This window comes from Thamnophis elegans, chromosome 2 (assembly GCF_009769535.1).
Source record: "Thamnophis elegans isolate rThaEle1 chromosome 2, rThaEle1.pri, whole genome shotgun sequence".
NCBI classification, from domain to species: Eukaryota; Metazoa; Chordata; class Lepidosauria; order Squamata; family Colubridae; genus Thamnophis; species Thamnophis elegans.
Genome location: NC_045542.1, coordinates 122,368,569 through 122,394,041, shown reverse-complemented (window position 1 = coordinate 122,394,041; position 25,473 = coordinate 122,368,569). Strand labels below are relative to the sequence as shown.

Genomic DNA, 25,473 nt, shown 5'->3' with positions numbered 1-25,473 from the left:
AAAAAATTGAATCCCACCACTGAGTAGCAATACCTAATAATCCTACTTGATCTGGAAGAAGATAAGCATCATCAGACCTGCTTAATAATTGAATGAAATATATCACCAGGAAACCCAGTATCTGCATTGGAAAGTTGAAAAAAAAATCTCATGGAATACCAAGACTTTTGTACTGTCACCAAGAAAACTACAGGGATGTATCCATACAGCTAGCATAAGCTAAGCTTTATTCAAGGGAGAGTAAAAAAAAGATTTTGTTTGTGGATACTTATTCACTAACTAACTATGAAACAGAAAGACACCATTTACAAATCAGGCTGGTTTTGAGAACTGGTTTATTATGCTTTCAAATCCCCACTCCTGTGCCATGTATCGTAGGGAGCTGGTCAGGTAGTGGCACCAACAGTTGTGCCTAGACTTTTTTCATCTGGAAGAGGGGAAAGAATTGTGGCAGAAGACACGGCCAGGGCTTGTTCACACCACAGTTAATGTAAGTGACCCTAACATTGCATAGGGTTAATTTGATTGCAAGAAAACCAAAATCTTCACTTTGCCCACCTATCCTCCAAGAAAAAAAAGCTACAGGGAAAGAATGGCTGAAAAGCCCTTCTATTACATTAAATCTTTCCTAGTTTGGCTGCAGAAGTCAAGCCAGGCTTATTGAAGTTTACCAATCCAGCAAGATAGGTGGGGCCATTGAAGTAATAAAGCTGAATCAATTAGGACATTTTTAGGAAACCCGACAAAAGCCTTGCTAGTGGTCTCTTAGTATAAGGGCTCAAAGAATATCAGGCACTTCCTAAATGGAATTTTGTAATCCTCCAAATGGTAGCTTTTAATCAGTATACGAAATTGTGTGCAGCTACAATCATAGGTAAGGTTTGACTGAATTTGTTTGATTTCATGAAGTGTGTTGTGATAACGGGCTCACCATGAATATCAACAGGAAACACAACTGATCTCTTTAATGAAATAATGCTGGGCTTTTAAAGTTAGATACTGATCTTATGCTTCAATGATTCTAGCAATGCAAGACTGATCTTTATCCTATTTGAGGAGTACAGAGTTATACCTTAAAATTTGTGTATAACAATATAGAAACTCTTCAGTCATCTGGATCGAGAAAGCCCTGTACACTGTACAGGCTTTCCATTTCTACAGTGGAGCATATTGTATGTAGATACTAAAGGATGAGACAAAAACTGACCATCTTCCATCTCTATTGGGAAAGATTATGACGGGAGGTGTCCATATTAGAGGGGGTGGAAGAGAGGACATAGGTTGATAAAACTATCTGCAGTATAGAAAGATTATAAACAAGGGAATTTCTTCCTTGTAAAGGGGGAGATCAGGGCAGCTTAGGGTTTTTCCAGATGTGATGTGTTGATCACACTGGAAATGCAATGCTTAGGCAAAGTCTTGTGGCTTGATCCAATACATTCATTTTGCCTGAAGATGCCAGGGCACAAAATTGGGACATTCTGCCAACCAAATATGTCTTCTTCCACACAACCCTTGCATGTGAGAGGGATCTCAGGGTCCTAGTGGACAACCACTTAAATATGAGCCAGCAGTGTGCTGCCAAAAAAACCAACACAGTTCTAGACTGCATAAACAGAGGGATAGAATCAAGATCACGTGAAGTGTTAATACCACTTTATAATGCATTGGTAAGGCTACACTTGGAATACTGCATCATTTTGGCCACCACGATGTCAAAAAAGATGTTGAGACGCTAGAAAGACTGCAGAGAAGTGCAACAAAGATGATTAGGGGACTGGAGGATAAATAAAACATATAAAGAACACTTGCTGGAACTGATGAAAAGAAGGACTAGGGGAGACATGATAGCAGTCTTCCAATATCTCAGGGGTTGCCACAAAGAAGAGGGAGTCAAACTATTCTCCAAAGCACCTGAGGGTAGGACAAGAAGCAAGGGATGGAGACTAATCAAAGAGAGAAGCAGTTTAGAACTAAAAAGAAATTTCCTGCAGAACAATTAATCAATGGAACAACTTGCCTCCAGAAGTTGTAAATGCTCCAGCACTAGAGGTATTCAAGATGTTGGATAACCATTTGTCTGAAGTGGTATAGTGTTTCCTGCCTAAGCAGGGGGTTGGACTAGAAGACCTCCAAGGTCCCTTCCAACTCTGTTATTCTACTGTAGAATTCTCCTTCAACCTACTCAGTATTATTATAACAGTGTTTATACGTCTCCTGCAATAACAGTGGATAATGTGCAACCAAACTAGAAGAGTCTGTTTGACTGTCAAAGCTAATGGGAACCATACTCCCATTTTACCAATTTCCCACCCATTGAAAAATGTGTATACTGTATCTCCTGTTTTGTGTACCTCTCTCTGTTTCTAAGGAGGGAATAGAAGCAAAGCTGTTTCCAAAAAACCCAGGTTTTCAAACCTTTCATTAAAAATCTGTAGCATGATCATTCACGCAACATGCTTAAAGTACATAGAAATTGATTGATTGAAAACCCCTTTCATCAGGCCATAATTTTGTCATATTGTACATATGGGATTATGAACCTCTATTAGTCCAGTGCAGCAGATTTCTTGGTCAAGTTCTTCAAAAATGCCATCAAATGTAATAGTTATGTTTGCGAGATTCTGGATCCCCTAAGGTCATGTATCCCTTGTCGTTGACCGGCCAGTTGCGGCGTGGAACGTTAATACCAGGATTGACCGGAGCCGTGTGAGAAGCACGACTGAACAGAACTTCACTTCTATCCAGTCTTAATTCAGGTAGATACAAGTACAGCTTATCAAGAAGATGCCCCGGCCAGAAATTATTAGGGTTGGTCAATGGATTCAGGCAGTGATACATTCTCCTCAGTTCTCTGCAAGCAAATAATATGATCATGAAACAATATACAGAAATAACGAGGTGGAGATTTAATAAAATGAAGATTTGTCATTTTGCCAAAAAAAGAAAGAAATATTTAGGGTTTGAACGTAAGCTGCGCTGTGGCTGCTTTGATTCCAAATTTGGCAGAATGCCACTATGCAGTGCAAGCAATTTTTAGGTTTAAGTTTAATTTAGGTTTAATATGCTGAGCCAATGCAATTAATATGAAATTCCTGTACATGCACAAATAAAAAATTAAAGGGGAACTGACATTTTATTGTTGTCACCTTAATGAGAATGAATCCCGAGTCTAAATAAAAATAAAGTACTGTAACTTAAATCCTAGGTGCAAACTAAAAGGCTTGGGCCCAACTGATCTGCAACACTGCCTCCTGCTGGAACTCACTTGCATCTGCATTTATTATGTGTCCTGAGAAATTTGATTGCTAAAACAGAAACGACGTGAAACTGACTTGAACAAATAAGTATATTTTAAAGTCAGATACATTTTAATTTAAAAATAAAAACTAATAAAACTAACAAAAATATTTTCCTTTTATGAACTGTAACAATAGGCAGTTCTTTGCATGTATGGGTTGATTGGGACAGGGACGCAACGTCTAATAAACAGATTTACATTTGCTTTTACTATCGTATTTCTATTTAGGTGCTGCATTTGAATTTTTTACAATTATTTTTTATGTGTATGATTCTTAATAACTGGATTTAAATAAATTTCCCCAAACCTGGGCATTATCTAGAGGTATACACATCATTTTCCAGAATTCTCCTGCTGGAGTGACCATTGCTGAAAATTCTGGGAATTTAAAGGCATTTATGTTGAGAAAAGGTAGGTTAAAAACATCAGATTTAATTACTGTATGAATGACATTAAAATACATTGGAAAAAAATTGTCTACCTCTTTCTCCATTTCAAGCTCTACAGCTCAGAAATGATTGTCAGTTGAATCTGACTTCTTTGGAGCTGATTTATAGATACAGTGTTAAAGATGAAATGAAACTAATCAAGCTTGTGAGCTTATGAAGATATTAGACAAAGAAGATAAATTTATCAATGGCCAGCACTGTGTTTCCCCGAAAATATGAGAGACTTATTTTCTTTTGACCCCCCCAAAATAAGCGCTTGACCTTATTTTCGGGGAGGTCTTACTATTTTTGAGGTGCAAGAGGCGGCGAGTGTAGTCACCTCATGGCTGCTGCTGTGTTGCAATATTTTCAGGGAGACTTATTTTCGAGGGAGGGCTTATTTTAGTGCATGCACTCAAAATCCCGATTGGGCTTATTATCTGGGGAGGTCTGATTTTCAAAAAATTATAAAAATTGAATGGGACCTTTTCTGTGTATTTGGGGTGGTGTAAGGGCAAAACACCTTACCTTAAAAGGGAGAGGAAATTGGCATTTTTGGATGTTTATTGTTTTGAAATGGCACTGTAAGTGCCCGTGACACTAAGTCAGCTATTCTGCCCCTTAAAATCCACCCCAAATGCCACAACACAGGGAGGGAAGAAACAAGTCTAGGATTCCCACTGCAACTATCAAAGGATTCCAGGGTGTGCAAGCAGTCATTATATACTTGACTTTTAGCATTGCCCACTATGGTTTATGTAATATTAAAAATCTAAACACAATGCTGAAGTCCTCATGCTCATAATCTTTTCTTTAAAATATTATTTTAAAAGGGAAGGGTGTTGAAAGAAAGGAGCTTAGAAACTGAAACTGGGGGCTGGTTTGCTCAAACCAGTAGTAAAAAATGCTTAACAGAGTAAAAAAAAAAAAAAAATTCCAACGATCAGCTGTGCTGCGTGATGGTAGGAACATTATTTTTAGCATTTGGGGTCTGTTTTTGTTCCCAGGAGGCCTTCCTGAGGGGCAGGGTTGGTTGCTCCCAGAAAGAAAGAGAGAGAGGGGGAGGGAAGGGAGGAAGACCACAAACCTGGCACTAGACACAACTTCAGAGGATACCTTGAAAGACCACAGCAATCCAGGGCTGGAAGGGACCTAGAGATCATCTAGTCTAACCCCCTGCTCCAGCAGGACATTGTTAAATTGAGTTTCTGTCTTTTGCCCCCCCCAGTCACATGACTACATAGCCAAGTCCATGCAGTCACATGACTCCCCCCCCCAACCATACCCAGAGAATCAGTAGGAAAAATGGGGGGGGGGAGATTTTAAAATGTTATGAATGAAGAACGGGAAGGAAGCAAATTATCAGATGATCAAGTAGAATCAAGAATTTATAATAATCTCTATGCCAACTTCTAGACAGATATAGATATGCCGAGTTCAACAAAAGAAATGTAACGTCATACCTTTCCATGTATTTTTTTGCAAACGCATCTGGACCCTCAAACAAATTTTCATCAAAAAATTGCTCATTCCAAATATCTGACGGAGGTTGTAGTCTTTTGGAGTGTTTACTGCAAAGCATAAAGAATTTCAATTTAGAATCAATTGGTATTGTAAAAAAAAAAGTTGGACAGCTGGATCGCAAAAAAAAGAAGGAAAAAAAGAAATGCCACAATGTGGAGTGTATATTGGTGAATGAAAATAACAGGCCAGCCCAGCGCTCAGCAACTTTAAGATGTGTGGACTTCAATTCTAATCTGCCTGGGGAATTCGATAGTTGAAGTTCAACATTAAAATTGCTGAGGTCAAAGAACACTGGACTAGAATCATAGCCTCTGCTCTCAACATAAAGTCTCTGCTAAGCTACCATTATGGTCAGTTATTTGCTATCCCCCAGAAAAAAACTACCCCTAATTTTCTCTCCATCTGTAAGAGAAGAGATGAAGAAGGGCACCTTTGTATGGCCAGCTATCAAGGTAGGACAGCATCAAAATAAGACTTCCTTTAGCTTTATACCGTTTTCCTTTTTTTACTATTACACTCATGATCACATATGGCTGGACAGCCCAATGCTGAAATAATCCAAATTTCCTTCATAAAGTAAAGCTAGGAAGAGAGATCTTACATTCACATGCATTCCCAAATTGCTAGTACATACCGTGTTTCCCCGAAAATAAGACAGGATCTTATTTTTTTTTACTCCTGAAATAAGCACTTGGCCTTATTTTCGGGGAGGTCTTATTATTTTTGAGGTGCAGAAGGTGACGAACATGGTCACCTCATGGCTGCTGCTGTGCTGCAATATTTTCAGGGGAAGGCTTATATGCATGTACTCAAAAGCCCGATTGAACTTATTATCCGAGGAGGTCTTATTTTCAGGGTAGTAATCTAAATAGCTACATCCTAAAGAATCAGTTATATCTTTGCAATGATAACTTTGCCTAATCTACAAATAAATTGCATTTTATTGTTTTTAGCCTCATACCACACATCCCTCAATTTGAGATTATTAATCCAACATAGATTTCAAGTAATTCTATTGGAAGTTTAAGAAATTCCCAGTATAATATTTGTAAAAGTTTGCCAACATTGCAAGTCTCTTAGCAAACTACCCAACGCTGTTAGCATAAAAACCGCTGGAAACTGAAAACAAAATTTTACGATAATTGGCTAATACCAGAGTACATTCATGATTCTGTGTTTTGCCCACTGAAAACAATACACAGTTCAATCCTATTGCAGAAATTTTGCTGATCTCATGGCAAAGAAATAGTTTATAAGATGTTTGCATCTATTATTCCCATAGCAAAATACTTTTTCCAATAGTATGCAGGATTATATAGAATAATATTGATTAACAACAAAAAACAATGTTATGTGGCAGGCGAGCCACATGTCCAGGAAAAAAATAGTAATTTCTACAAAGAACAAAACAAAAAAAATCAGTTATGCAGAATGGCTAAGTCAAATCGAATACAGATAGTCTTTGATTTACAACTGTAATTGAGCCCTGAATTATGATTGTAAATTGTTGCAGATGTAAATCTAGGCATCATGTGACCAGATTTGAAATTACAACCATTCTTACCACAGTTGTTAAGTGAACACAGTGGTTGTTAAGCAAATCTATTTTTTCAAAAGGGTGTTTTTTTTGTTGGAAACCAGAGCATTAGAAACTGGCAAAAAAATATGTTGTGAATTATGTTCATGTGACTCTGGGATCCTTCATCCAGCCCACGGGTGGGCTAATGGGGGCTCACAGGGGTTCGGGAGAATCTCTACCTAAGATTCTGTGCAATTTGGAGAACCCCCAAATCCCACTCCTGGCTGGCCCCGCCCATCCCTCCCAGGACTCCCCACACAGCCCGTTTTGGATGCAGGTAAGTGCAAGGTCCATGCGGAGGCTTGGGGAGGTCAAAAAACAAGCCCCCCCCGGAGCCTGGGGAGGTCGTTTTCGCCCTCCTAGCAGCTCAGGGAAAGCCTCTGGAGCCTGGGGAAGGCAAAAACACCCTCCCCCCGCTGTGGTGCAGGAGGCTGTCTAGACCATGCCCAACATGGCTATGCCCACCCAGCAACCAGGCAGAGATCCCCTTACTAAAATTTTTGAAGCCCACCCCTGAGCCAGCCATAATGGTGAATCAATTGCCGAGTGCCCAAAATGTGATTGTGTGACCAGAGGGTGTGTATGTAGCCCCTGTAACTCCAAAAATGGGTTGTAGGGGAGATTTCTTGTAATTTCAAATGGACATTAAGCAAATCCTTGTAAATCGTGGCCTACCTGTAGGGAAGGGAAATGAAAGTGCTTGTGGATACTGAAGCTCCATCATTCCAAGAGCTTTTCAGATAATAACTCCATTCTACTGAATACGTACCACGTCAGTTTCTTAAATTCCCTAAATGATTTCCAGCGGTGGGCCAGAGACGGCCTTTGGACCAGTTTAATTGGTTTTGGTTTTCTAGAAGAAGTAAACAGAAAAAGTGAACAGAAATTGAGGGATTAGGATCAGACCGGTCCTCTCCAAGCTGATGTTTTTTAGATGTGTTAGAGTATAATTCATAATTTTTTTTTTATCCCAAAGGTGCTTTTTCAAGAGACAGCTAGATTTTCTTGTTTTTCTTTGAAGGTGTTTCGCTTCTCATTGAAGAATCCAAGGAGCTGAAGAAGCTTTTTGGATGAGAAGTGAAACGTCTTCAAAGAAAAACAAGAAAATCCAATTGCCTCTTGAAAAAGCATCTTTGGGACAAACACAACCATGGATGACTGAGACTCTCCATTGACATTTCCAAATTTTTAGATACTAATGGGGAAGAAGGCATTATAGTGTGTTTATGAAAACTGGGGATGGGGATCACTTATTCATGTGTCTCTATCGTTTATACTAAAGTAGATCAGATAAGAAAAAGCAAAAAGATATACATACGTAGTCCTTTAAAAAGAAAAAAGAAACTGCACAGAATATTCCGGGTTATGAAAAATTATCACCAGATGCAAGAATTCACCTGTAAAGGTGAATGTTCTGCACGTTCTCTTAAGCAGATCTAGTCACATGTTATGTTTCTATAGAGGCCAGCCAGATGTCTCTGGGGAAACATACCTACAAGGCATAACATGTGGCAGCTAGTCCTGATTGGTTCCCACTATATTTTTTGGGAATTAATGCTGGGAATGATTGAGGACAAAAGAAGGGGACAACAGAGAATGAGATGGCTGGATGGAGTAACAGAAAAAGTAGGCATGAGCTTAAATGGACTCCAGGGGATGGTAGAGGACAGGAAGGCCTGGAGGAATGTTGTCCATGGGGTTGCGATGGGTTGGATATGACTTCGCAACTAACAACAACAACAAATATTGTTTTCAGAAGAACTCTGCCTCTGAACATTGTGGTTTATTCGATTATCTACCTTCATCTATAAAGTTTTTCTCATGTCACAGCTGGAACACTGAGAGAACGTGAACTTAGCTGGATCAAAGGTTGATTAATGGAAGTTGAGGGAGCAACCAATTAAGTATTAATGTGTTGGCAATTTGGGAATTGGCATTGATGTATTAGCAGGACTGCTTTGTCTACACAGAATTATGCATGCCCAATTCAAGCATCCTGGGAGAAATTACTTAAGGTCCTTACAATTGCCACATGGGGAGGACCAAGAGTTGCAGAAGCTGGGTTTTTTTTAAGGCTGTGCCAATGTTGGGGGAAGTACTTCCCAACTGACATCAGATCGGCGTTCTGAAACAATGATCCATTGTTTCAGAGGGCCTATGGTGACAGATTATGCCAATGTGAGATTGGAGGTCCTTAGTGTTATTTCATAGTGGTGTTGATTTATGGTCTATTTTTATAGTGGATTTTTTGTGGCATTAATATGCTTGCTATGAATTTTCTACAGTTCAGCAGATAGTGATGGTTACATAAATTAACATCCCTTCTGCTCAGTTTTTATTAATTGCAGTGTCAGAAAAGAACAGCAATTGTTTTACACAGGTGAGGTAGCTGAAGTCCTCGAGGTATTGCTGGACTATAATCCCCAACATCTTTTACCACTGTCAAAACTGGGGGAAATTCCTGGGAGTTGTAGTTAAAACCAGGAGAGAACTTGTTCTCTCTGCCAATGAGAGTGCATATCTTTTTTTATTTGGGCGGAGGGCTGCATTTGGTTTTTAAAAAGCGTGTGTTCTTCTGTCCTATTGAAGTTATAATTTTATGAGAAATTCTGCTTTCTGAGGATCATATCCAAAGCTTCTGGAAAGCCTGTTAAAGCTTTGGAGGAACCACATAACACCTCAGATTCTCTGTACCTATCTTCAGAGACATTTGCTCTAAGTTAGGTTTGCATGAAACTTAAATAAATGAGGATTTGGAGGTTTTAGAATAAAAAAAGCACTAATGAAGAGGAAAAAATGCTGTTGGGGTTTGCTATTATAGAGTAAGTTTGCGCCTAAGTAAAAGCAAACCCTATCATGCTTCTAGCGCTGTATCCTGCTAATTTATGGCAGTGTAGAATGTTCTCAGTGGTAACATGTATACCAAATATACTTGTGATACCTTAGTTTTAGATTATCCAAAAATTAGTTATTGATTAGTCCACAAAAAGCATATTTGTTTGCCTACGTATATGTACCCAACTGGAAGATAATTACTGTAATAGGAGAATAATCCAGGGTATATTTCTGCAAAATAGCAGATAAAAACAAACAAAAAATCTCTGGTTTTAACAGTGATATGCTAAACCTATGATGGCGAACCTATGGCACCTGTGCCAGAGGTGGCAGGCAGAGCCGTCTCTGTGGGCACACAAGCCATCGCCAGCTGTTCTTCTGGTTTCTGGTGAATGTGCACTGGCCAGCTGGTCTTCATGCGTGCCAGAGCACTGAAGACCAACTGGCCGGTGCGCATGCCGGAAACCCGAATACTAGCTGGTCTTTGGGTTTCTGGTGCTCTGGCGGATGCAAAGACCAGCTGGCCAGCACACAAGCGTGCTCCGGAAACCCGACGACCAGTTGGCCGGTGTGCGCATGTGCATTGGCTAGCTGGTCTTCGGGTTTCTGGTGCTCCGGTGTGCGCATGCATGCACATGCACATTGCAGTTTGGTGCCGAAAAGGTTTGCCATCACTGTGCTAGACCAAGAATTTGTGTGAACACGTAGGCTGGTTAATTCATCTCTGTGTGTGCATGACAAATTAAACAAACCTTTCCACGACTTTGGAAGAGCTTTCTCCTTCAGATTCCCCCAGGTAAACAGAATTATCAATATATCCTCCTGGCTGCCTCAACTTCCGGATGTCTTTTCCGAGTCTCAGGAACCTGTCTCCTGGGTACAGCAGACCTATTGTACACAACATATTTTTTTAAGAACATATGTAACATACTACACAGACTAGTAGTTGTGGACCTCGATCTTTTATGAGAGTCACAGAGAATTAAAAATTAAAACATTAAAATAAAACAGAACAAGATATAATGCTATATTATAGTAGCGATGAGATCATTGATGGGTGGCCAAAGTCTGCCTAATTTTACAGAAAGTGTAGCAGACTTTTACTATGTTCTAGGTGACTGTATCATACTGATTCAATAGTAACACCTATTTGTATACGAGATCAGAATTCCCCAGTATTTTATCAGGTGCCAATAACTCATGTCTATGAATCTTCATAGAGGGTACAACGTAAGAAGACATGAGCTGTCAAATTAATGGGTCCTTGCCTGCAGGGGCACAATATCAGCTCATATAGTGCATATAGGGAGAAAGAAAGAAAAAAAGAAAAGAAAAGAAATCAAGTTTTAGGTCACTATTTGAAGTGACTAAAAATTGAGATTGTTAGCAGTAAAAGGAAGGAATATAAAGTTAGTTTATTGATCAAGGTTAAAATAGATGTGTTGTTTTCTCTGATAACCATTAATGTACTTTTGCTGCCCCAGGACTGAAATGATGAGGCTTTAATGATTTGTTTATAAATAAGAGATGGGATATGGGTAGAAGAAACTATTTGTTGCTTTTTAAGAGGAGATTGGTTACTAAAATTATTTATATGAAGAGGCTTTCTCTTTTCTTTTTAATTTGTATTAGTTTTACTGTTTTAATTAAGTTTAATAAAATTACTATTAAAAAAGTAAATAATACCTTATTCTCCTACTATGTTGCATTACCTGTTACAGCTACATTACAATTTTAAGTTATTCAGTTGTTTTCTAAGAGCACCAATCACTGTTTCTGAACAACAGACCAGCAGCTGGATTCAAAATGGCCCAGGAAAATCAACTGTGCAGACTCAAGGGGCATTTTAAACCTTACAGGTAGCATCAATTGAAAACCATAAATTTTATCCATGATTTTATCAGTTAGCACTATTTATGGCAGGAAGTTTCTTCAAAAATGATGGAGCAATGTCTATATGTAATTGACAATCTGCAGTATGGATCACACAGTTATTCTTTTTTATTTGAAAGTTGGGAAGTTGGGTAATTTCGCCTGGTCCGCCAGTTACGACCCTACCTGAATCGGGAGGCTCTCACAACAGTCACTCAAGCCCTTGTGATCTCTAGGCTGGAATACTGCAATGTGCTCTACATGGGGCTGCCCTTGAAGTGCATCCGGCGGCTGCAGTTAGTTCAGAATGCGGCCGCGCGAGTGATAGTGGGTGCACCGCGGTTCGCCCACATAACACCCATCCTCCGCGAGCTGCACTGGCTACCTGTTGATCTCCGGGTGCGCTTCAGGGTCCTGTTGACCATCTTTAAAGCCCTTCATGGTAGTGGATCTGAGTACTTGAGAGACCGCCTTCTGCCGATTACCTCCCTCCAACCGATAAGATCGCACAGACTGGGCCTCCTCCGAATCCCATCCGCCAGACAATGTCGACTGGCGACTACACGGAGGAGAGCCTTTTCTGTTGCAGCTCCGACCCTGTGGAACGATCTCCCCGTCGAGATACGCACCCTCACCACCGTCCAGGCCTTTCGCGCAGCCCTTAAGACCTGGCTATCCCAACAGGCCTGGGGATAAGTCTCTAATTTGCCCCACCCGAGTGTTGAATGTTGAATGCAAGTTATGTTTTTATTACTTTATTTATTTTGTTCACATATTGTTTGTATTGAATTGCACCCCCTCCCTAATGATTGTAAGCCGCCCTGAGTTCCCTCAGGGAAAAGGGCGGCCTATAAATCCAAATAAAATACCAAAAAAAAAAAAATATTTATTGGGCCTCAATAAGGAAACAAGCCTGGGACAGCAACTTTAACTCAGGGTTTGAGACAAGCTCACAAAACAAACCTGATATAGTGTTGTATACAAGCCAAGGTGGAGCTATAGAAATCTAATGAAATGCATAAATATCTGATGGATCCCAACATGTGCTATAGTATTTTCTTATCAGTGTCCTTTGAATTTACAAGCCTTTCCCTCTGTTTAGATCAGGGGTAGTCAACCTTTTTATACCTACCGCCCATTTTTGTATCTCTGTTAGTAGTAAAATTTTCTAACCGCCCACCGGTTCCACAGTAATGGTGATTTATAAAGTAGGAAAGTAACTTTACTTTATAAAATTTATAAAGCAGAGTTACAGCAAACCCCTACCGCCTACCATGAAAGCTGGAACGCCCACTAGTGGGCAGTGGGGACCAGGTTGACTACCACTGGTTTAGATGGATGATGATTATGCAACTTTAGAGGAGAATAACATTTTAGTTTTTCTCAGCTATTAGACTAGTAGGCACTTCAGGAACCTGCCTTTGAAATCGTAAGGATTAAAAAAATATTTTTATTTTAATTCACAGTGCTGCACTGAGCTATTCAACACAATCTTTAGCATCCTTGTTTAGAAACGGCATGAAACTTCATGAGACCTGATTTCTAAGCGCTATCACAACACTACTAAACTCATTTCCCCAAATTTAGAAATACAAAATATCCTTCCACATAACATTTTTGTCTGCTAGTGGTTTCCCTCTTGAATCTATAAAGCTGGAACACAAAATTGAATTATTTGTATTGGGCTGCTTGATATAAGGCACTCATTCCAATTCCGTGGGTCTTTTCATACCTCTTTTTAGCGCTCTTTCTGAAATTGGAATTCCATATTTTTCGCAAAGCTTGACACACTGAACGTAGACATAGTAGCATGCCAGTCGATGCTGGTCCACCAATTCTCCCATTTCACCCTTTAGGCAACTTGGCAAGCAGTGACTATCGATAACTGGGTCGCCAGACCTCACTAGTCTGCACTGTTCCGCAAAGTGTAATGGATTTGTCTTCCTCTGTAAAAAAAAAGACAGTGTCTGTCGTAAAACAATAAAGGTAAAGGTTCCTCTCGCACATATGTGCTAGTCGCTCCTGCCTCTAGGGGGCAGTGCTCATCTCTGTTTCAAAGCCTAAAAGCCTGTGGCTGCCATGACTAAACGCCAAAGGTGCACAGAACTCTGTTATCTTCCAACCAAGGTGGTCCCTATTTTTCTACTTGCATTTTTACATGCTTTCGAACTGCTAGGTTGGGAGAAGCTGGGACAAGTAACGGGAGCTCACTCTGTTACGTGGCGCTAGTGATTTGAACCGCCGACCTTTCTGATCAACAAGCTCAGCGTTTTAGCCACTGAGCCACCGTGTCCCTATAAAACAATAGTGTTATGCAATAAATTTTACTATACTGCTAAAGTTGTAACAAAGTGAGGAATGAATTAAAAGGACAGAGACTTTTTTTTATCCTATTGCAAGAAAAAAACCCAGCTCTCTAGGCAGACCTTTACTGAAAATGGATTGAAAAAATGTGTTTGTAAGATGTGAACTGGGGACACTTGCTACATAGAAATAATAACGACTTTGCAGCAACTGCTCTAAGCAGCCAATTCTTAATGTCAAAGTCACATTCCAGTTTATAAAATCTCTGCCTTACTGCTAAGGGAAACTTTAGAGCAGACCTGTCAAACTGGCGCCCCACAGGCCACGCCCATCCTGGCTCCGTAAAGGCAAAAAAAAAAAAGTCACAATCCGGCCATTGGTGCGATCAAGTTTGACGCTCATGCTTTAGAGGGCATACCCACTATCACAAACAAATATTTTAGTTCAGAGGAAATCGGTACTCCATGGGATCTTCCCATTTGCATCTGCCATTTCTGCATTTTATACTGAACAGGTGTTGTGTTCTTACCATTATCCCAGGGGAGGAGGAAGAAGTTGTGTTAGATATGTTTGCTGCCTTGAGTTATTTGTAATAATGATAAATAAGTAAAAATAAATAAATGTCACCCATTATTCGGGAGATAAGTCAGGTTGCCTGTTAGCAGTGCGGGGTTTCTACTGGTTCAGCCGAACCAGTAGGAGTTTGGCGGCCTGGGTCGCTGGAATCGGCAGCGACCCAGGCCTGCTATGCCCCCGAACCTATAGCACCGCCATCTTGTTTTTGGCTTCTGCACATGCGCAGAACAATTTTTATTGTACTGTGCATGCGGCAAAGTGCGTGCTGCGCACCCATAAGCAAACTGGCAGTAGTGGCTGCCAGAACCCACCTCTGCCCGTTAGCATCAGGGAAAAGTGGCAATAAACAGCATAGAGATGGGCAACAGGGAGAGCAAGTTCCTAAGTGTATACTTTTTAACCAACTCAACCAGCTTTAACTCAGCAATGGTGAAACTCATTACATCATCTAACCCAGTGTTTTTCAACCTTTTTTGTGCAAAGGCACACTTTTTTCATGAAAAAAATCACGAGGCACACCACCATTAGAAAATGTTAAAAAAATTTAACTCTGTGCCTATACTGACTATATATAAAGTAATTCTCTTGAATAGGACTATAGTTAAAAAAAACTATGAACAAATTCCTATGCACACTGCATATATCTTATCTTGCATATATCTTATTTTCCCCCACATTAGGTTGGCAGTATAGTTACCCCCACATTAGGTTGTAGTTCCCCAACATTAGGTTATAATTCCCCCACATTAGGTCCAGTATAGTCCCCCACATTAGGTCCAGTATAGTTCCCCCACAGACATACAGCCTTCAGCCATACAGTGTATTACTGAAGGCTGTATGCCTGTGTACTGCCCCACTTCGGTGCTCGGAACACCGAAGGAGACGCGCCGCTGGTAACACTTACCAAGTTGACAGCGCGCGTTCTCCTCGCTGCTCCGGTCCTCCGTGATTGTTGCTATGGGCGCACGCATGGGACGTCAGTGACGTCCCTGCGTGCGCTACCTCCTGGCGGCCCCCGCGTTTTTAAAGTAAACGCGGGGCCGCAGGGACTTAATAGAGGCATCCCTGTGTCCCAAAAGCAACTTTCGGGATACAGAGATGTCCCGAGGCAAAAACACCCGGCGGGTGTTTTTCCCACGGCACACCTTACAGTATGTCACGGCACACTAGTGTGCCGCGGCACAGTGGTTGAAAAACACTGATCTAACCTGATTGAAAATAGGAAAACTGCTGTTCAAGATCCAGAGAAGGTACTACTCCCTTAATAGAAAGATGATGGGATTGGTCAGCAATTATACATGCTAGGCTCTTCCAGAGTGATAGAGTGACCTCTGTTGCCAAGTGAACACTAATAGGGAACTACTTTGGCAGACATCTTCAGGAATGCTGCCTCATTGGGCTTTTTCACTTTTTCACTCTTCTCTGTTGCTGTTTCTTTCCCCTACATTTCAAAGAGCCCTGGTGGCACAGTGGTGGAACATTGTAGGCTAACTCTGCCCACTGCTAGTTCGATCCTGGCTGGCTCAAAGTTATTCAGCCTTCTATCCTTCCAAGTTTGGAAAAATGAGGACCCAGATTGTTGGGGGAGAGGGGCAATATGCTGATGCTGTAAAGCACTATGAAGTGGTATAGTCCGTATTTTTCAGAGTATAAGACTCATCGGAGTATAAGACACACCAAGATTTTGAAGAGGCAAACTAAAAAAAAAAATTGCACTGTGCAGACCTCCCGAAAATGGACCGTTTTTTGTCAAAAAAGGGGCTTGCATAGCTTTTAGGTGGCTTCCAGAGTGGTCCTGGGGAGCAAAACCGGACCATTTTTCCCTCATTTTTGCCCTCCCCAGCCCCCAGGAGCTCTCTGGAAGCCTCCTAAAGTCTATGCACGGCCCTTTTTGCAAAGGGGGTGGGGTTTCAGGAGGCCAAAAATGCTGTATTCAGTGTATAAGACGCACTCAGATTTACACCCTCTTTTTTGAGGGGAAAAAGGTGCATCTTATGCTGTAAAAATATGGTAAGTCTAAGTGCTATTGCTATTTATTGAAATATTACTATAAAATGAAATGGCCTTCTGCCTATAATTCATCCTTACTTTGTGAAACCAGCTAGTAGTCCCTTCGCATGATCCAAACAAATGATTTGAGGGTAGAGTCAGGCCACAAAAATACAGTACCTTTAGTCGCCGTCTGGTTTCCTTGTATCTCTTCCCAACTATTTCCATTTCACTATAAGTTAAGTGCCTGCGATCTGGGTTGGTGTTGATGGGAGGAACTTTCAAATGGTTTGACTTAGGTTGACAAGCTACCTGAGAAGTTATACTGGACTTGGCATGAGCAAATATATCTGCTTTTGAAGAGATGGATGCAGATTTTGCCATAGGCAATGGCTCTTTAACATTGTTATTAAAACAAAGGAAAGAAAACAGAAAATAGATTATAAAGGCATCAATATTTCTTTCTCATCTATTCCCACCCCCCCTCCAGCAATTATTGAGCTGTTTTATCATGCTGGCTTCGTCTTAGTTCAGGAAATACTTTCTCAGAAATTAGAAAAATGTCCTATCTTACTTTGATATTCAACAGTTAGCATTCACAATAATTACTAGATATTCAACAGTTAGCATTCACAATAATTACTAATCTGCAATGTTTTAGATCTCTATTAACATAACTAAAATAACTAATACATACTGTATGGATATATATGACTGTTGCTTATTTCCTTTCATATATTAAATTGCCAAACTACAAGCCAACCTAGTATAGCCGATACCCATACAATATTATGTCACTAACTGGCACGTCAATTTTTCTTAAGTTATTTATATATTCCCCAACTTGCTAGCCTTCAAATATTTTGGAATTATAGTCTAGAAATTCCAAATACAGTAACTTAAAAAAACACCTTCGATATTTGTTTATGATGCCATCAGCAACTAACTCAGTAAGTTAGAACTACAGGATCAAAGTTATCAGGAACTGAAAACTACCGTATTTTTCAGAGCATAAGACGTACCTTTCCCCCTACCCCCAAAAGAGGGTGAAAATCTTGGCACGTCTTATACTCCAAATGCAAAAACAGGATGTGCGTTCCTCCTGGCCAGATCCATTTCCCGGGCCAGGAGCAGAAGCCGACAGCTCTCCGCCTAGGTTGTCTGGAGAAGCGGGAGGCTGAGCAGCGAGCCACCTTGCCTTACGCCTCCTGTGCAGTGCCTGCTTCACCTGCCCCTTCTCCAGACGACCCAGGCGAAGCAGCCGGCAGTGGGGGAGAGGGCAGGAAAGGCATGGGGTGGGGGCATGCAGCTCCTCTCAACCTGCTGGAGCCCACTGGTGGCAGCTTCCCCATCCAGGTGCAGCATGATCAGAAGCGGAGGCAGTTCACCATCCGCTCGAACAGCTGTCACGATAAAGCTGTCCTGCTGTATGAATATGTAGGAAAGAGGGTGGTGTATCTTCAACCGGACTAGCGGAAGGCAGATCTGAAACGAAGGCGTTCCAGGCGGCGGAGATCACAGTAACTGCCTTATGCCTCCTGCGCAGTGCCCACTTCCCGAGTTCTGACCCCCGCGCTTCCCAGGGCTGCTTCGGGAATCAGGCTCTGACTGAAGCAGCAAAGGTGCAAGAGGCTTTCTGGGAAATCCCTGTTTATGAGATGGCAGTGTCCAGAAGGACTGAAGTGCTGAGTCTCTATCGAGCCTTGCTGCAAGAAAGCCTACAGTTATAGGCCTACGGTTCGATGCCTACGGTTATAGATAGGAAGACGGGGTGTCTCGGAAGCCTTTGGTACTAAGTCTCTCTTCTGCCCCCCTGAAAACCATACCCAATCTTCCCCCTCCCCCTCCAGTTAAATACGCATATGGTGAAAGGGTTTGTTTGAAATGGATAAAAAGCTTCTTATCAAAATCCGAGTGGAAGTGAGGATCCCCGCTGTCTGGAATCACCCGAAAATGCGAGGCACAGGGGGGCGATGGTCTGTGGCAATCTCTGCAGCCTGGAACAGCTGATTGGGGGTATTCCACTTGGCATTCAGCTGCTCCTGCTGAATCAGGCTGCAATAACGTGCTGAAGCTGACCAGGCTGTTTGCTGCAATGACACTAGCCAGATTAATACCGATGAATGCTCATAGGCAGAGGCAGAAACTTTTTTTCCTGTTTTCCTCCCCCCAAAATAGGGTGTGTCTTATACTCTGATGTGTCTTATACTCTGAAAAATATGGTATTCAATCATCGGTTTTGATTTGGTTCCTTGTTACCTTGCTTTGGCTGTTTCCAGTTATCCTTTACATTTTCCAGCCATAATCTTTGACATTCAGCTAAGTCAGCACCAGTTATAGTATGTCCTTTCTTTGAAACGGTGAGAAAGACAATGATATCTTCTAACTCACTTTTACTGATAGGCACCTTGGTCTAGAAACAAATAGAGAATAATAATTGCAGTGAGGACTGGGACTTGACATGGTATAAAAATCCAAGGGGAAACAGCTATTTCAAACAGAACAATTTCTTACATTGGTATCTTCTCAGTATAGCAAGATACAAAGAAACTTTTCACTTTCAATTATTACTATGTGCACAAGCCTTGATTTAATGAGAAATATGTGCATGGAAACAGAATGTGCGGTCTTTCATGAGAAATCATGCAGTCCAATGATTGCAATACAAGCAATGCACACTTTGACACCAGCAAATTGCAAACTGATGATGCTCATGTGATTCCCTTCACTAAAAAATGCTATAAAGCAGTTGAAATTCTTTCTTTTTACTAGGACCTCCGTGCTATATTTTCACACACAGATACTCTCATTCAGGTACGGATATGTGAATGGAAACTATTTTCATATAACATGCTTCTAAAGAATTAGGGTATGTAAATATGATATTAAGCTAGGTGAGCTTGGCCAATCACTCTCTTTCGCTCAACCCTAGAAAGAAGCAGTGGCAAACCATCTCTAAAATCTTGCCAATAAAAATTCAGGGAGTATAAGTGTTTTCCCACATACCTCCTGGATAATTCTAAGGAAATCCACTCTTTTGAATTTCATTGTCTTACTCCTGTCAGCTTTTTTGAAGAGATCCACAAGCTTGAGTTTTTGCTTATGCAGAAGGTTTTGTAGTGTAATAATAGATTGCGGATACGGAGCCCGAATAAAAGGTGTAGTTTTCACTGGTTCAATCTTCGGTACGGCCTGCAGAAGAGATATCCAAACATTTTTAAAGGATTATATTCCACTTTGTTTTAATGAAGCAGAAATGCAAAGACTTGGCTACCGTATTTTTCGGAGTATAAGATGCACCTTTTTCCCTCAACAAAGAGGCTGAAAATCTGGCTGTGTCTTATACATTGAACACAGCATTTTTGGCCTTCCGAAACCCCGTCCCTTCACCGTCAGATTCTTTAGGAGGCTTGCAGAGTGCTCCTGGTGGCTGGGGAGGGTAGAAATGAGCGAAAAACGGGCTATTTTTTTGCTCAATTTTGCCCCCGCCCCGACCCCAGGAGCATTCTGTAAGCCTCCTAAAGGCTATGCATGCCCTTTTCTTGATAAAAAACGGGCCCATTTTTGTGAAAAACAGGTGGTTTTTTGCTTGTCCCGCCCCCCCGAAGCGTGACACGACAAAACCGCGCTCGACTAAGCCGTGTCCGATTAAACCGCGTCGCTGATGTCATCAACAGGGCGACAACAGCGAGCGCGTAGAAAGAAGGGCGCTTTAAATAGCGCTTTGAAAGCAAGCCGATTCAACTTAAGGTAAGGGTTAGGTTTAGGGTTAGGTTTAGGGTTAGCTTAAGGGTTACGGTTAGGTTTAGGTTAAGGGTTAGGGTTAGGTTTAGGGTTAGGTTAAGGGTTAGGATTAGGTTTAGGGTTAGGTTAAGGGTTAGGTTTAGGGTTAGGTTAAGGGTTAGGTTTAGGGTTAGGATTAGGTTTAGGGGGGTTAGGTTTAGGGGTTAATTTTAGGTTTAGGGTTTACAGCGTGCTTCTGTCTCCGCGCTGTTGTCGCACTGTTGATGACGTCAGCTACACGGTTTAGTCGAGCGCAGTTTAGTCGAATGTGGTTTTGTGGTGGAACCCCCCGAAGTACTTTACAAACATCCTAAAGGCTATTCATGCCTTTAAAAAAAAAAGACTCATTTTTGAGAAAAACTGCATTTTTGGGAGGTCTGCAGAGTGCAAAAACTTTTTTTTTATTTGCCTCTTCAAAATCTTGGTGAGTTATATACTCCGAAAAATACGGCAGTTTTTCAGTCAGTCAAGCAATCATCAGCTGTATTGCAAAACACAAGCAGATTGGTGGACATATTACGGAAGGCAAAAAACAAACAGACAAGTGGTCTGACATATGTCCTATTTTTATCTCATTTTGTGACTTTACTGATTGCATTTACCAGTCAAATTTATTAATCCAAGGGCTTTGGTAATAATAGAGTAAGAGCTAATGTTATCATTGTATTTGTTTTTGCTACAAAGGAAATCAGAAACAAGACAGGCTCCAATATACTACAATATGGTAGTCCTCGCTTAATGATGTTTGCTTAGCAATCATTTAAAATTATGATGCCCTCCTTCCCCAAATGGTACATACTACCAAGTTCCAGAGTTTTGATGCAGCACCCCCTCTCCCCACAGTTCCATGACTGCATTTTGGGCACTTGGCAACAGCCAGTTGCAGTGTTTCTCAGTCACGTAACAACAATTTACTTTTTTTTTGCTGGTTTCTGGCAAAAAAAAAGCAAAAAAGAACAAATAGACTCATTTTAATACTGTGGCATTCATTTTACAACCACTGCAAAAAAAAAAGGCCACAAAATCAGGTTGGTCATGTGGGCACTTCGACTTATGATTGTCCTGATTTAGAAATTTTGGGCTCCTTTACAATCATTAACTCAAGGACTACCTGTATATAAACACCAAGTCTATACAAATATATTATATTCTCATTCAAGACTAGGGATGAAATGTTCCAAAGTCTTCTGACTCATAAAAAATAGAAGGAAAAGGCTTTAAATCTGGAAAAGGCATAGATGGCCAGGGCTTCATCTCTGGATTCTGCAATAGGCAGATATTCTCTGCATACATGGCTTCTTTCTTCTCTCCAATAATTCATATAGTCATGCTTTTGCACCTACTGCTGTAAGCAAGTTCCTTAATACAAAAATTAGTGCCCATAGTGCTAAAGATTTATTGGTAGGCTTGGTATGAAGCCTGTCTGAAACGTGAGGTATAATTTTGACTGAGTTCCTCGGACATTGCAATTATCTATTAGATTTTTTTATGCTGCCCTTCCTCTAAAAATATGAGACACACTCCATATTCTTCTTGCCTTGCCCTCAATACAACTCTCAGACATAGGCTGGACTGAGAAAGGAGACTGGTTGTACAGCTGGCTAGTCATGAACATCATGGATAACAAGGACTTTTAAATTACGCTCCCCCATTATAGTCCCAAACTCTAATCCACAAGTGGAGCCTTCCAGATGTGGTTGAGGAACAACTTACGCCATTCTTCCTGCTGGGTGGGTTAGTTTAGCAAATGCAGTTCGGAAACACCTGGACGATCAAGTCATCAGTTCAGCACCATGACACCATGCTGACTTCCTACTGCGGCTTACCTTACAACGTTGGAATGCCAGCAACTCGGCTTGAATTTTAGCCTCCTTCTCTTGCTTTTCTTCTTTTAATTTCCTCAGGGTGTTTTCTTCTTGTTGAGTGAGAGGCTTCTTTCGAATTAACCATTCCTCCAGATTTACGCAGTTCTCCAACAGTTTATGCAGTTGTTTTCTCTCCTTAATCCAAGCTTCCATACTTATCAGGTCACTCTCCTCAATGAAGGTGCTGGCCTGAGGTTCCGGAGGTGCTCTGAACTCCTGAACTTTCTCCACTTCACTGGGGACAGGTGGCCGAGGTTTGTGAATACTAGGAGCCACACTGTCCATGGGTGGTGCAATAATAATACGCCGTCTTGATTTAGGCGGCCCAAATCTATTTGGTCTCAATTTAAGGGAATAATAAGGATGTTCATTTCTGAGTTTATATGCTTTAAAGCAATGGCTGAAAATCCTATCTGAGGTCGATTCTTTAGGCGGTTCTTCAATTAAGGTGGAGTCACTATCACTTTCACTGAAAAGAAGGAATTTGGGTAGAGTCAAAATCATTAATACCACCCATCCAACCTTTAAGAAAAATAAACTACAATAAAACTAAAATACCTAATGGTACATCTGGCAATATTAATTTCTGTAAATATTATTTTCTTGGGGACAGAAATTAAAAAAAATAACCTAAGATTTCAATAGATATTTTTGGAATTGTATATTTTCAGAAATTATAGAGATGGGATAAAATCTATCTATGTGCTTTCATTTTTTAGGGGAAAGTGAGGCAACAATGCAAAAGTGATTTTCTGCATATTCTTCCCAAACTTCAGATGAGAAAGACAAAGCTTAAGTGTGTCAACAAAATTACATTAAAAATTGTCCAAGTAGAATCCAAAGTGTCTCTCCAGGCAGGGCTGGGACAGAATTCTCTGAAAGTTCCTGCTCTTGCATTGAGCTTGATGGGTCCAAGCACATGAACTGTGGCTAACAGAATGCTTCCAATCTTGATTGGCAGGACCTGAAAATTACAATCTCCCACATATGGAAGGCATCTGGTTGGGGACACCGCTGTGTAAAAAATTACTAGTAGATAAGAGAAAGGTGGCTTTATTTGTACCCCTTTTATTATTTTCTACAAATAACTCAAGGTGGCTAAACATATCTAAAACACACGTTCCCCCTCCTATTTTCCCCACAACCACCACTTTGTGGGTCAGGCTGGGCTGAGAGTGACTGGCCCAAAGTTACCCAGCTGGGTATCATGGTTAAGGCAGGACTAGAACTCACTGTCTCAACTTTCTAGCCTAATGCCCTAACCACTAGACCAAACTGGTTCCCTAAAGAAATTCCCTGGCTCTTAAATCTATTCATTCTATCATTTAATGCTAAAGAAATAGAGGCAGAGCATTGTCCCAAAGGGGCTTTTCCAAAAGGCAACTGGAATTTCTTGGGTTTTCTCCTTGAAAACATTTCATTTCTCATCCCAGAAACTTCTTCAGAACTTGGATGAGAAGCAAAACGTTTTCAAGTGCAGAAAATACAACTTCAGCAACAGAGTGGTCAATGCCTGGAATGCTCAACCTGACTCCATTGTTACATCCTCAAACCCCCACAGCTTCAACCTTAAACTGTCTACCGTAAACCTCACCCCATTCCTAAGAGGTCTGTAAAGGGGACGTGCATAAGCACACCAGGGTGCCTACCGTCCCTATCCTACTGTCCTCATTTATTTGTATTCATTTCTTTCGTTTATGTCCATGTTTATATTTACATCTGCTATCTTGTACATGTTTGACAAACTAATAAATACAAATACAAATAAAAGTCAGCGACTGTTCCGATTTCTGCAATCACATCGCACAACCCTACTGATTAACCCCTGAGAAAACAAATAGAAAAATCTCCCCGTTGCCTATTTTTCTACAAAGAGAGAGCTTTATAAATCGGGAGCCCTCTTGCTACATTCTACCAACCCGAGCAATGTAGAAATGGAGTCGTAAAAAGATTGCGATATGTAACTGGTCCCTGAAACATCACTCCGGTTATCTCGAAAAATCCAGCTAAACTGGTCCATTTTGCCCGACGTTGCGACGTGCTAAAGCAGAAACTTCACCGTCGGCTCTTCGGACCCTGGGGGGGAAACAAACAAACAAAAAACTCCGCCGTTTTACTGGGCTGTGCAGAAGACAGGAAAAGCCCGCCGTTCTCTACAATTCTGGAGTCGAGGTGGAAAAAAGCAGGGGGAAAGAATCCTCGTTCCCTTCGCCAAGCTTTCTCTCTCAGCTGCGAGGCAAAATGACCTGACAACGGTGCCCCCTCCCCTCCCTTAACGCACCACCATTAGGGCATAAGGCAAAAATGAGTTTTGGCGGGCACCAAGGCAACGGGCGGGCGGGCGGGCTTGCCTTGCAGTTGATTGGCGCAGCGGGAGAAGATCGAACGTTGTGTTGCAAAGCCGCGAGGACGCCCGTGTCAATTTCGTGCCAGCCTTTCCCGCCTCGGCGCTCCCGCCCCTTCCATCCCTTTTTTCTAAGGGCTGGGACGGGGAATTAATAACAGCACAACAGGAACAGAGAGTAAATCCTAGCTGGCGTCACGCGTTGACGACCCCCTCCATTCATGACATACGCAGCTGGATCTTGAGAGAGAATAGGATGGCTGTCTTTTACAGCGCTAATCAAGGTTCACCTACTAAACCAAGTTCCAGCGACGAGAATAGCTTTCCATGCTGTCTTAAATCATGGTTTGCAAGCCAATAATGTATATTTTGACCCAGTGTATGTGAACTAGGGACTGGATCAAGATTTATCATGAACTAAGTAAGCCTTTTCCTAGTTACTGCCAAACCGTTACACTAAACCGCTGAAATGATAAATCACACCTAAAAAAATCAGATACAGCATGAGGTTAGAGATTTAAATTACTTTGCCGTTCAAAATGGTAGCAAATATGAAAAAAATACTTGATTTGATACCAAGTAGGAGATTAAAATGACAAAGCTAATTTGGCATTTTATCAGTCCTTCCACCTCTTCAGAAAGATACAGTACTGAATTGTGATGCTTTCTTTCACAAGCCATATATTCTAACTAATTAAAAACCCTGTTTTAAATTCATCAGTATGCTTCCTATCTTTAACATGATTTGCTGTCAGAAGGCCCATGAGATACAGTCCTATATAAAGAATAACAGATTTGGATGGGAGTTATCACAATAGTAGATTCACACTTTCTCATTGGTTTCTTGATTTTCACTGATTTTATCACCATCTTCCTGATCCAATCTGAATGAGAAACAGCAACCAGGAATCAGTAGAAGTGCCTCTTTCAGAGGGGTGGTTAGGTAACCTGAAGTGGAATCTCTAGAATGCTTGCTAAATTGTAAAGAGCCCTGAATTATTATATTCTGATGCATTACACTAAACAAACTTTGGTATTTAAAATTTACATGATCAAACAAGTGAAAGTAAGAA

At 41.0% G+C, this 25,473-nt stretch overlaps 1 protein-coding gene across 1 annotated transcript; it reads right to left on the bottom strand.

Moving 5' to 3' along the window:
* Positions 1–2,099: 2,099 nt before the first annotated feature.
* On the bottom strand, positions 2,100–24,387 carry EFCAB12 (EF-hand calcium binding domain 12). Its single transcript, XM_032238882.1, has 10 exons — positions 23,976–24,387; positions 22,018–22,525; positions 19,415–19,600; positions 18,668–18,821; positions 16,589–16,803; positions 13,272–13,485; positions 10,420–10,555; positions 7,602–7,685; positions 5,193–5,300; positions 2,100–2,854 (listed from the first exon to the last, which is right to left on the bottom strand). Exons 1-10 carry the CDS (start codon positions 24,074–24,076, stop codon positions 2,596–2,598), a joined length of 1,965 nt encoding a protein of 654 aa, XP_032094773.1. The 5' UTR covers positions 24,077–24,387; the 3' UTR covers positions 2,100–2,595.
* Positions 24,388–25,473: the final 1,086 nt, after the last annotated feature.

What these genes read in the sequence shown, in the direction of transcription:
- EFCAB12 (XM_032238882.1), bottom strand. Translation starts at nt 24,076, where the DNA reads ATGGACCAGTTTAGCTGGATTTTTCGAGATAACCGGAGTGATGTTTCA. An exon ending in TCCATTTCTACATTGCTCGG is followed by an intron (nt 22,526 to 23,975) that starts GTTGGTAGAATG and finishes CCTTCTTTTCAG; the next exon opens with TGAAAGTGATAGTGACTCCA. An exon ending in TCCTTAGAATTATCCAGGAG is followed by an intron (nt 18,822 to 19,414) that starts GTATGTGGGAAA and finishes ATTTGTTTCTAG; the next exon opens with ACCAAGGTGCCTATCAGTAA.